Source organism: Canis lupus, chromosome 27 (genome assembly GCF_003254725.2).
Source record: "Canis lupus dingo isolate Sandy chromosome 27, ASM325472v2, whole genome shotgun sequence".
NCBI classification, from domain to species: Eukaryota; Metazoa; Chordata; class Mammalia; order Carnivora; family Canidae; genus Canis; species Canis lupus.
The window spans coordinates 38,719,669-38,732,641 of NC_064269.1; the positions used below are offsets into that span (position 1 = coordinate 38,719,669).

The 12,973-nt window shown below is 39.7% G+C and overlaps 1 protein-coding gene and 1 pseudogene across 1 annotated transcript; both read left to right on the forward strand.

The window, feature by feature from the left end:
* Positions 1-37: 37 nt before the first annotated feature.
* On the forward strand, positions 38-1,251 carry MRPL51 (mitochondrial ribosomal protein L51). Its single transcript, XM_025471883.3, has 3 exons — positions 38-292; positions 377-487; positions 916-1,251. The coding sequence occupies exons 1-3, from the start codon at positions 214-216 to the stop codon at positions 1,110-1,112; spliced, it is 387 nt and encodes a 128-aa protein (XP_025327668.1). The 5' UTR covers positions 38-213; the 3' UTR covers positions 1,113-1,251.
* Positions 1,252-4,965: 3,714 nt separating this feature from the next.
* On the forward strand, positions 4,966-5,888 carry LOC112675312 (2-iminobutanoate/2-iminopropanoate deaminase-like; annotated as a pseudogene).
* Positions 5,889-12,973: the final 7,085 nt, after the last annotated feature.

Sequence of the window (12,973 nt, forward strand, 5' to 3'; positions counted from 1 at the left end):
GAGGATGTCAAGGCCTCCGTACAACGGAACCCGGGGGGCGGGGCTATGGATGGGGAAGGCGGGGCCAAGGCGGTGTGAGGCCCAAGATGGCTGCCTCCACTTAGCCTCGTGTGTCGCCCGTGTGGAAGGTCCCCGTCAGCTCCTTGAAGGCCACGAGCAAAGCTACTCTTAGGCTTGTGCGGTGTGCAAAGGGGAGAGGGAGAGACGAGAGCAATGACAGGGAGCCTCTCTTTGGGGATAGGAAGGGTCCTATGGGGCCAGGTGCCCCTGGCCTGCAGAAGCTTCTCTCTGGGTAAGTGGCTGATGTATTAAAGACGCCCCGAGAACTGCTTGTCAGAAGCGGCTCATAGCCATTCCTTTTCTTCTCCATCCCTAGGTATTCCTAGAATGTTCCATGTAAGGGTCACCCTCCCTCCTCCCAAAGTGGTTGATCGTTGGAACGAGAAGAGGGCCATGTTTGGGGTGTATGACAACATCGGGATCCTGGGTAAGACCCGACCCCCTGCTACAGAATTTCAGAATGGCAGCTGTGGTGTAACGACTTTTCAGCTGTGTAGGAATGGTATCCTGCTCAATAGTAAGAGCAGACACCTACATGTCAATTTAGGTTGTGTGCAGTGTTCTGAGTGCTCTACACTCATTAACTCACTTAATCCTTATAATAATTTTTTCACCTTAACAGGCAAGGAAACTGAGGCACAGAGAAGTAATGTGATTTTCCCAAAGCTCGTAAATGGCAGTGCCAGAATTTGAGCCCCAAACAGCCTAGCTCCAGAGTCTATGCTCTTGATCTGATGGTGTAACATGTCTTGTTTATAGGTGTAGCTCAGGAAAAGCAACTCTGCTAAAGGCTTAGGGGATTGAAGCTGGGTTCTCTCTGGTCTTAGAACTAATTCATTCTCTTATATTACACAGGAGACTTTAAAATGCACCCCAAAGAACTGATCAAGGGCCCCAGATGGCTTCGAGGCTGGAAGGGGAATGAATTACAACGTTGTATCCGAAAGAAGAAAATGGTTGGAAATAGAATGTTCCTTGATGATCTGCACAAACTTAACAAACGCATCAGCTACCTCTATAAACACTTTAATCGACATGGAAAGTACCGGTAAAAGAGAAAGCTGGAAACTAGAAGAGGCACATCTGTCACGCCGGAGAAGGGGAACAGTACTTTTCCTTATAAGGGAAGGAATTTGTATGCTCCCTGTAATAAAATGGGGCTTCTTTGGAATCTGTTAGCCACAAACTTTATTTTACTCTAGATGCTGCTTTTGTTCATTCCTGTAGGCTATGAAAGTCTGACTCATCCATAAGTCCTATAGTCTTAGGTTTGGACTTAACCACTTGCCCTTTAAGAAAAAAAAAATTATTTTTGGCACTTTTTGTTATTTAGGCCTTCATGTATTGAAAGTGGTCATTTTTAATTACCTCGTAATTCTGTTATGTTAAATATATTTTTCAAAACACCTTCACACTGGTTAACAAGTAATAGATAATTGGAATTATGCTTCTGCATGATCCTCATCAAAAATATTTGGTACCTTTTCTGAGTTAAGAACTGTAGGAAAAACAAAACGTAATAGCTAATATGCTCTTCTAGTTAGGGAATAAAGATCTATTCTCATATGTACACTTTAATATGAGGCATTAAGTACCATTTGAGGGACGCCTGGGTGGCTCAGTGGTTGAGCATCTGCCTTTGCTTCAGGGCGTGATCCCGGGATCCTGGGATCGAGTCCCATATGGGGCTCCCTGCAGGGAACCTGCTTCTCCCTCTGCCTGTGTCTCTGCCTCTCTCTCTCTCTCTCTCTCTCTCTCTGTGTCTCATGAATAAATAAGTAAAATCTTTAAAAAAAAAAAAAAGTACCATTTGAATGGCTTATATTCTAAGCCTGACTGATTATCAGAATCATCTTGGTAGTTTCATAATTTCAAAAACTTGGTCTCTGCCGCCAAAGATTTGTGATTTGTAGAGCTGAGCTGAGTCTTGAACATCTATGTGTGTTTTCTTAAAACACATTTTAAAAGTGTATCCCTATATATCATGCAAAATTTAAAAATTGCTAAAGGTGGGATACCTGGGTGGCTCAGCGGTTGGGCAGATGTGGTTTGGCTCAGGGCATGATCCCAGTCTGGGATCAAGTCCCACGTCGGGCTCCCTACAAGGAGCCTGTTTCTCCCTCTGCCTGTGTCTCTGCCTCTGTCTCTCATGAATAAATAAATATTTTTTAAAAAATTGCTAAAGGGTAATCAGGTGAAAAGTTTTCTCACAGTGAAAAACTTTCTCAGAAAGGTTTTTGTGCTCCTTCACAGAGGTGACCACTTTTAAAAAATTCTTTTTAATCCTTTGGACATAGACTGTGCATGTACAAGCATATATTAACTGTATATCTCTTTTTGAGAAGAGTAGGATTCCATACTTACAGTTCTGTACTGTCTTATTTATTTACTATAACTTGGATATTCTTTTATATCCTCACGTTCTATACCATAATGTTTTACTAGTTCCATTTTGATAGATATTTAGATTGTTTCCAGGCTTGTAGTTATTCAAAGTATGTGTCCTCTAATTTTAGATGATTCTGATTGTAAAATCTTTTAGATGATTTTATTTTTTTTTATTTTTTAATTTTTATTTATTTATGATAGTCACACAGAGAGAGAGGCAGAGACATAGGCAGAGGGAGAAGCAGGCTCCATGCACCAGGAGCCCGATGTGGGATTCGATCCCGGGTCTCCAGGATCACGCCCTGGGCCAAAGGCAGGCGCTAAACCGCTGCGCCACCCAGGGATCCCTTTTAGATGATTTTAATTAGCCATGTTTGGAAACTTCTGAAATGGAGATGAATGATCTAGATAAAAAAATTTGGCCTAATTAGGAGAGGCTTCCTAGAAGAGGTTGGATTTCAATAAGGAAAGAAAAGTGGTAGAACATTTCATGTGTGGAAAACAAGAGTGATCAGTGGTACATATGACCCAGCAATTCCATTCCTGTTGGGCATATACACAACAGAAATGAAAACATGTTCATAAAAAAACTGGTACACAAATGTTCATAGCATTATTCATAATAACCAAAAAGAAGAAATAACCCAAATGTTTATCAACTGATAAATGCTGGGAGGACACCTAGTTGGCTTAGTCCATTAAGCAACTGTCTTAAGCTCAGGTCATGATCTCAAGGTCCTGGGATGAGGCCTGTGTTGGGCTCCACACTCAGTGGGGAGTCTTCTTCTCCCTCTCCCTCTGCTCCTCCCCCTACTTGTGCTCATGTGCCTTCTCTCTCTTTCAAATAAATAAATCCAGTTCCCTGGTGGTCTAGTGGTTAGGATTCGGCGCTCTCAAATAAATAAAATCCTTTAAAAATGTATATCCACACACATTATCCACACAATATTCCATTATGAATGGAATATTATTCAGCCATAAAAAAGAATGAGATACCAATACATATAACAATACAGATGAACCTTGAAAAGTTGAAAACACTATGGTAAATCAAGGCAGTCATAAAAGGCTTGTATTTATATTAAATGTCCAGAATAGGGGCGCCTGGGTGGCTCAGAGGTTGAACGGCTGCCTTTGGCTCAGGTCATGATCCTGAGGTCCGAGGATCAAATCCCACATCAGGCTCACCCTCACTGTGGGGGGCCTGCTTCGCCCTCTGCCTATGTCTCTGCCTCTCTCTGTGTCTCATGAATAAATAAATAAAATCTTAAAAAAAAATGTCCAGAATAGGTAAATCCATAGAGACAGTAGATAGTTGTTGCCAGGAGATGGGGTAAGGGCTGATGAATGAGAGAGAACTGCTAACCGGTACAAATCTTTTTTGGGGATGATAAAAATGTTCAGGAATTAGCAGTTGCACAACCTTGTGAATACACTTAAAAACATATACTAAATGAGTGGATTATATGGTACATGAGTTATATCAATTTGTAAAATGATTTATTTCTAAATTAAGCTTTATTTTTTAAATAAAAGTAAATACATGCATATGGTTAATCAAAAAGAAGGGAAAATGGGACACGTAGATGGCTTAGCTGGTTAAGTGTCTGACTCTTGATCTCAATTCAGGTCTTGATCTCTGGGTCGAGTTCAAGCCCTCCGTAAAGCCTACTTTAAAAAAAAAAAAAAGGGATCCCTGGGTGGCGCAGTGGTTTGGCGCCTGCCTTTGGCCCAGGGCGTGATCCTGGAGACCCGGGATCGAATCCCACATCGGGCTCCTGGTGCATGGAGCCTGCTTCTCCCTCTGCCTGTGTCTCTGCCTCTCTCTCTCTCTCTGTATCTGTCATAAATAAATAAAATATTAAAAAAATAAAAAAATAAATAAAAAAAAAGGAGTAGGGGTGGGGAGTTGACAAAAACAGCAGTCCCCTGTTTCACCTGTCTACTCTTCACATTAGCTTCCCAGAATGAAAGCCTTTCATATTTAAAAATTTTTAATTCAATTAGTTAACATATAGTGTATTATTAATTTCAGAGTACAGTTCAGTATTTATCAGTCTTATATAATACCCAGTGCTCATCATATCACGTGCCCTCCTTAATGTCCATCACCCAGTTATCCCAAGCAGTTTCATTTCTGTGAACTATCATATTTATTATCATAATTTGAAATAATACATCCTACTGCTCTTTAGGATTTATCAGCTTTAGACTTTATTAGCTTCCTGTTATGAAAGATGAAGGTTTAACCCTCCATGATTATCTTAGTTGATATTGAAAAGGAAATTTAGGGATCCCTGGGTGGCGCAGCGGTTTGGCGCCTGCCTTTGGCCCAGGGCGCGATCCTGGAGACCCGGGATCGAATCCCACGTCGGGCTCCCAGTGCATGGAGCCTGCTTCTCCCTCTGCCTGTGTCTCTGTGCCTCTCTCTCTCTGTGACTATCATAAATAAATAAAAATTAAAAAAAAAAAAAAAAAAAAGAAAAGGAAATTTAAAAATTCAACTCCTATTTATGATTTAAAAATAAAACAGGGTTAGTCTGGTGACACACTAGCAGAGGCAGTGGACGGGATTGTTCTCTTGAAGGGGAAGCAAGATAAAAGGGTTAGCCATGGCGTCTCTGATCAGAAAGGTGATCAGCACTGCGAAAGCTCCAGGGGCCATTGGTCCTTACAGTCAAGCTGTGTTATTCGACAAGACCATTTACATTTCGGGACAGCTAGGCATGGACCCTTCAAGTGGACAGCTTGTGCCAGGAGGGGTGGCAGAAGAAGCCAAACAAGCTCTTACAAACATGGGTGAAATTCTGAAAGTTGCAGGCTGTGACTTCACTAATGTGGTAAAAACAACTGTTTTGCTGGCTGACATAAATGACTTCAACACTGTCAATGAAGTCTACAAACAGTATTTCAAGAGTAGTTTTCCTGCAAGACCTACTTAGCAGGTTGCTGCTTTGCCCAAAGGAGGCCGTGTGGAGATTGAAGCAGTGGCTGTCCTAGGACCTCTCACCACAGCATTGCTATAAGTGGGCCCAGTGTTATTTAGTCTGGAATCGTAACAATGTTTTTAAGTTTACATCTTAATTTTTACCATTGATGTTGGAAAGTGTATGATTGGCTAAAACATTTGAGGTCATTATGGAAATAACTATAAAATAAGGGGAATTAAGCATGAATTGGAGATTAGATGACAACTCCAATTACTGGTGCCATAAATCACACACACACATACTCATGGTACTAGACGTCGGGAAAGAGATGCTCATTACATACGCAAATAAATGAAAGTAGAGGGATCCCTGGGTGGCGCAGCGGTTTGGCGCCTGCCTTTGGCCCAGGGCGCGATCCTGGAGACCCAGGATCGAATCCCACATCGGGCTCCTGGTGCATGGAGCCTGCTTCTCCCTCTGCCTGTGTCTCTGCCTCTCTTTCTCTCTGTGTGACTATCATAAATAAATAAAAATTAGAAAAAAAATTTTAAATGAAAGTAGAGGGTAATAAATCATGCAAGAGAGGAATTACCATTCCTAATAAATAATTAAGAGCACACATAATTCAGTTAAATCCTATTAATTTAATGATGTGAAATAATTAGTCCTCACATCAGCTATATAATTCTGCTTTTACTTGAATAAAATTACAGTACCTGAAATTTGAATGGTAGAGATAAAGGAGAATAAAGTGGATCACAATTTTAATAGATAGTATTTTTCTAATGGAAATAAAATAGACATGCAGATTTAAAAAAATAAATAAAATAAAATAAAACGAAGGGGATCCCTGGGTGGACCAGCAGTTTGGCGCCTGCCTTTGGCCCAGGGCACGATCCTGGAGTCCCGGGATCGAGTCTCGCGTCGCGCTCCCGGCGTGGAGCCTGCTTCCCCCTCTGCCTGTGTCTCTGCCTCTCTCTCTCTCTGTATATCATAAATAAATAAATAAATAATAATAAATAAATAAATAAATAAATAAATAAAGCTTTAAAAAACAAAAATAAAAATAAAACAAACCTTGTTGATTTCAGCTCAGGTCATGATATCAGGGTTGTGCGATAGAACCTTGCCTTGGGCTCTGTGTTGGTGGTCGTGGAGCCTGCTTAAGGTTCTCTCCCTCTCCCTCTCTCCTTCACCCTACCACTCTTGCTCTCTCTCAAAAAAAAAAAAAAGAAGAAGAAAAATCAGCAACAAGACAAGGATGCCCAGTATTACCGCTGCACTTTAACTTAGCATTGAAGGTCCTAGTCAATGTCATGAAAGGAAGAAAGGAAAGGAGAGAATGTTTATAAGCACTGAAAAAAAAAAAAAGATCAAATTGTGATCATTTACAAATTATGTGATTTTCATTGTCTAAAACAGGAATCTTTAAAACTTAAAGCTGAGTGGGAAAAAGAAGCAGATTGAGATTTAAAACCTCATGTATGTGGGGATCCCTGGGTGGCGCAGCGGTTTAGAGCCTGCCTTTGGCCCAGGGCGCGATCCCGGAGACCTAGGATAGAGTCCCACGTCGGGCTCCCACGTCGGGCTCCCACGTCGGGCTCCCGGTGCCTGGAGCCTGCTTCTCCCTCTGCCTGTGTCTCTGCCTCTGTCTCTCTCTCTCTGTGTGTGACTATCATAAATAAATAAATAAATAAAATAAAAAAAAATAAAACCTCATGTATGTAAATTAAAAGTACATGCACAGAAAATAACACACATTTTGCAAAAACCCAGAATTACATCAAGCAATTTATGATGTTTATGGCTGGGGAGAATAGGGGAAAAAGAAATTTAAAAAAATGAAACAAAAAAAAATCTTTCAATGGATAAGTAAAGATCATGTGGTTTCCTGGAAAAACAATGTTCTATTTTTGTCGTTAGGGTGATTCATATTCTAAGAAACATATTTATTTATTCTTGTTGATTTCTTTTGTTTTTCTTTTTTTTTTCTTGTTGATTTCTTAAACTTATCAGTGTTTATTATAACAAATTGAACTTTACACACCCTCAAGTTCCTTTTGGTATTCTCACACCTATTCAATAATCTTGTGTAATGTACATGCACAATATAGCTGTACACATTAATTTTCTGGGGCTGCCATAACAAAATACCACAACTTTGATAAGTTAAACAACAGAAATTTATTGTTTCTCATTTCTAGTGGCTTAGAAGTCTGAGATGCCAGTAGGTCTCAGTAGGGTTGGATCCCCTGAGGGCTGTGAGGGAGTCTATTTCATGCCTCTCACCCGGTTTCTGATAGTTTGGTGGCAATCTTTGGTGTTCCTTGTCTTGTAGACATATCAGCCTGATCTCTGCCTTCATGTTAACATGGCATCCTCCCTGTATATGTAGATCTTCAAATTTCCCCACTTTATAAAGATACTAGTCATACCAGAGTGGGGCCTGCCCTACTCCACCATGACCTCATCTTAACTAATCACATCTACAAAAACCCTATTTCCAAATAAAATCACATTCCTGGGGACTGGGTGTTAGGACTTCAACATAAAAAAATATTTTTTTTTAAAAGACTTTATTTATTTATGATAGTCACAGAGAGAGAGAGAGAGAGGCAGAGACACAGGCAGAGGGAGAAGCAGGCTCCATGCACCGGGAGCCTGACGTGGGCTTCGATCCTGCGTCTCCAGGATCGCGCCCTGGGCCAAAGGCAGGCGCCAAACCGCTGCGCCACCCAGGGATCCCAACATAAAAAAATATTTAAAAGATTTTATTTTTAAGTAATCTCTACACTGAATGTGGGGCTTGAACTCACAACCCCAAGATCAAAAGTCACATGCTTCACAAACTAAGTCAGCCAGGTGCCCTGGGACTTTAATACAAAAATTTTTGAAGGACATGATTGAACCCATAACAATGGTCTTCAGTCTTCCCAATACATATTTTTACTACTTTGGTAGAGATTGATATATATATATGATTTATATATATAAATATATAATATAAATATATAAATATATATAACATATAATATAAATAAATATCTATATATATGATTTAATGCTCTCTCTATATATATATCACATTCTTATGCTTTTGTTGTTGGTTCTTGAAATTCAGGATTCCTTCTAACTTCAGTAGATTCTCCAGATTTGGTTTTGGAAGCGGAAGCCATGACCTCTCTTAGTTATCTTGTCAGGAAACTGGATTTACATGTCTCAATCCCCTTCTTTCTTTTTTTTTTTTTTTTAAATTTTTATTTATTTATGATAGTCACAGAAAGAGAGAGAGAGCGAGAGAGAGAGGCAGAGACATAGGCAGAGGGAGAAGCAGGCTCCATGCACCGGGAGCCCGACGTGGGATTCGATCCCGGGTCTCCAGGATCGCGCCCTGGGCCAAAGGCAGGCGCCAAACCGCTGCGCCACCCAGGGATCCCCAATCCCCTTCTTTCTTATAGTTCCCATCCCCCACTCCTCTTCATTGTAGTTATGCATTTTGGCTTGAATCAGTAGGTAGTGTCTACATTATTAGGACCATGTAAGTATTGTTTCCTACTTAGTGTAATGTGGAATAACTTGGGTTTCTTATTCAAAAACTCTGTATCTTTGAGATATGATTTGCCCAATTCAATGGCTTTTAATATATTCACTGAGTTGTATCTCCATAATCATGATCAATTCTAGAATTTTCATCATTATTCCAAAATGAGACCCTATACTCCTTAGTTGCCTACCCTCAATTCTCCTTTCCAATTCTAGACAACCACTCACCAACTTTGTGTCCCTATAGATTTTTGCCTATTCTGGATATTTTGCCTAAATGGAATCATTCCATGTGACTGGCTTTTTAAATCAGCATACTGTTTTCAAGGTTCATCCAAATTGTAGCATGTATCAGTACTCCATTCCTTTTTATTGCTGAATAATATTCCACTGTGTGGATATACCACACCATATTTATCCATTTATCAGTTGGTGGACGTTTGGGTTGTTTTACTTTTGGGTATTCTGAATAATGCAGCTATGAACATAAATGTAAGAAGGTTTTGTGTGGATATTTTCATTTCTCTTACATATACACCTTAGAAGTGGAATTGCTAGGGGACACCTGGGTGACTCAGTGGTTGAGCCTCTGCCTTTGGCTCAGGGCATGATCCCGGGTCTGGGGATCGAGTCCCACATCAGGCTCCCTGCAGGGAGCCTGCTTATCCCTCTGCCTATGTCTCTCTGCCTCTCTCTCTGTATCTCTCATGAATACATAAATCAAATCTTAAAAAAAAAAGAAGTGGAATTGCTGGGTCACATGATAACTGTTTGAGAAACTGTCAACTCTTTTCCAAATTGGCTGCATTATTTTGCATTTCTACCTGCAGTGTATGAGTTTAATTTCTCCATATGCTTGCCAACACTTGGTATTATCTTTTTTTCCCCACTATAACTATCCTAGTGGGCAAAAAGTAGTATCTCATTGTGGCTTTGATTTGTATTTCTCTGATGGCTAATGATGTAAAGCATCTTTCCTTGTCCTTTTTTTTTTTAAAAGATTTTATTTATTTATTCATGAGAGACACAGAGAGAGGCAGAGACTTAGACAGAAGGAGAAGCAGGCTCCTCACAGGGAGCCCAATATGGGACTCAATCCCTGCACTCGAGATCACACCCTGAGACAAAGGCAGCCGCTCAGAGGCTGAGCCACCCAGGAGTCCCTCTTTCCTTGTCATTATTGGCCATTTGCATATCTTCTTTTGAGAAATGTCTATTTAGATCCTTTGTCTATTTTCAATTTTTTTATTATAATTGAGTTGGATGAGTTCTTTTTTTTTAATTTATTTTTTATTGGTGTTCAATTTACTAACATACAGAATAACCCCCAGTGCCCATCACCCATTCACTCCCACCCCCCGCCCGGATGAGTTCTTTATATATTCTAGATATAATTACCATGCCAGATATCTGATTTGTAAATATTTTCTTCCATTCTATGAATCATTTGAAACACAAAAGTTTTATTTTTAAAAAACATTAATTAGGGCAGCCCGGGTGGCTCAGTGGTTTAGTGCCGCCTTCAGCCCAGTGTGTGATCCTGGAGACCCGGGATTGAGTCCCATGTCGGGCTCTTTGCATGGAGCCTGCTTCTCCCTATGCCTGTGTCTCTGCCTCTCTCTCTCTGTGTCTCTCATGCATAAATAAATAAAAATCTTTTTAAAAAATTAAGAACTTTATTTATTTAGTTTAGAGAGAGGAGCAGAGGGAGACGGAGAGGGAGAATCTCAAGCAGATTCTGTACTGAGTGCAGAACCTGACTCAGGGCTAGATCTCACAACCCTGAGATCATGACCTGAGCCAAAAATGAGATTCGGAGGCTTAACGGGTGAGCCACTCAGGCACCCTGAAGCACAAAAGTCTTAAATTTTTCTGATGCTCTGTTTACTTTTTTCTTTTGTTGTTTGTGTCTTTGTTATCATATCTAAGAAATCATTGCCTAATCCAAGGTTGTGAAGACATAGTTATGCTTTCTTTTAAAACTTTTATAGTTTTAGCTTTTACATTTAAGTTTTTGATACATATTTATTTAATGCTTGTGTATGGTGAGAGGTAAACATCCAACTTCATTCTTTTGCATGTTGACATCCAGTTGTCCCAGGAGCATTTGTTGAAAAGATTATTCTTTCCCCCATTAAATGGTTTTGACACCTTTGTTGAAAATCAATTGACATAAGTGTGAGGTAACTTCCCTTTCTTATTTAACTTTTTGTTTTTCCTTAAGTTAATGATTGCCTCTTTTTTATTTTGTATAATTTTCTATGTATCTAGCTAGAATTTTTTCCGTATTTCATCAGAACTGTAAAAATACGTGTTCCTATTACTTTTCAAATATTTAAACATGTTAGATACTTTATCTGCTTTTTTCTCTGGAGTCTTTCCTGAAGCTTTTTCTAACCTCTTATTTCAGTCAGGACACATTGTTTCTGGGTCTATGGCACAGCTATCATTCCAAGGATTTTCTTTCCCCAGTTATGTGTGTGGATCCACCACTCCATTCCTTATTATCTATTGCTTTTCTCTTTCCTCTTTGCCAGAGTGTATCTTGTAGAGGCCTACTTGAAAAGAGAGGTAAGAATTTTGATGCTGAAAGAAGTCTATATTCTAACTTTTGATACATATTGATCTTCTTAAAAAAGATTTTATTTATTTATTTGATAGAGAGAGACAGAGACAGAGACAGAGACAGAGACAGAGACAGAGGCAGAGGGCACAGTGGAGGGAATGGCAGAGGGACAGAGAGAAGCAGGTTCTCCACTGAACAGGGAGCCCAATTCCAGGCTTGATCCCGGGACCCTGGGACCATGACCTGAGCTGAAGGCAGACGCTTAACCAACTGAGCCACCCAGGTGCCCTGATCTTTTTAAAAATATTGATCTTATATTGATAGTTTGGTTAATATGGAATTCTAGATTAATGATCATTTTTCTTCAGAATTTTAAAGGCACTACCACATTGTCTTCTATCTTCTAATACTGTATTGAGATGCCATTCTGATTCCTGTCCTTTTTTCCCCTCTCTTTGAATTCTTTTGGGATCTTCTCTTTTTCCATCATATTCTGACTTCACAAAAATGTGTCTTGATGTGCTTCTTTTTTCTTTCATTGTGTGGGGGCACATAGCACATTATTTAATCCAGAAGGATTTGTTCAATTCAGGAAATTTTTCTTGTATTTCTTTAATAATCTCTCTCTACCTCATATCCTGTTTTCTCTTTCTAGAACTCCTATCAGTAGAGATTGGACCATTTGGCTTGATTTTCTAACTTTCTTTCTTATTTTGTATCTCTGTCTCTGTTGGCTCTTGCTCTTGCAACCTTGTTCCTTATTTGTTTGTGATTTTTTTTTTTACCACAATTTATATTTCTTGGAACTATATCTGTGGAGATCCCCCAGGGCCTAGCTTGAAGATGAGCTCATCCAGAGAGGATTGCATTGGTTCTGCCTAGTGCTTGGTGGCACTATTAACCTAAAACCACTTTAAATTCTTGCCATTTTGTTTTTAGGATCAACAAAAAATTGAGGTAGAAAACCCATAGCTTGTGGTTGTAAATTCTCTGCTAGTATTTAAAAGAAAAAAATGAAAGATCTCCACTAGGAACCTAGGTTCCAGACAAGCAATTTTCAGTGACGTCCCCTAGGGCAGTGGGGGTGTTAGTATATTTTAAATCCACTCTTACATGACAATATAGGGGTTCTGACTTTATGGTGGGGAACTTCAGTTAGATTTCCAACACTAGAAAAGCCTTGAACTCTGTTTTGTATACCATGCTGGCATCAGTGAGGCCGTCATCATGCCTAAATTCAACTTTTTAGCAAACGCCCTCGATGCAAAACAGGCTTCAGTGCTCAGCTTACCTCTCTGAGATCAGCTTTGACTTAGTTTTTGGCTTTCACAGTCTTTATTTTCTTGTTTGCTCATAAATTCATTTTAAAAATAATCTTAAAAAAAAAACTTTTTAAAAAGATTATTTATTTATTTATTCATGAGAGACACACACAGAGAGAGGCAGAGACACAGCCAGAGGGAGAAGCAGGCTCCATGCAGGAGCC

What these genes read in the sequence shown, in the direction of transcription:
- MRPL51 (XM_025471883.3), top strand. Translation starts at nt 214, where the DNA reads ATGACAGGGAGCCTCTCTTTGGGGATAGGAAGGGTCCTATGGGGCCAG. An exon ending in CTGCAGAAGCTTCTCTCTGG is followed by an intron (nt 293 to 376) that starts GTAAGTGGCTGA and finishes CTCCATCCCTAG; the next exon opens with GTATTCCTAGAATGTTCCAT. An exon ending in TGACAACATCGGGATCCTGG is followed by an intron (nt 488 to 915) that starts GTAAGACCCGAC and finishes TATATTACACAG; the next exon opens with GAGACTTTAAAATGCACCCC.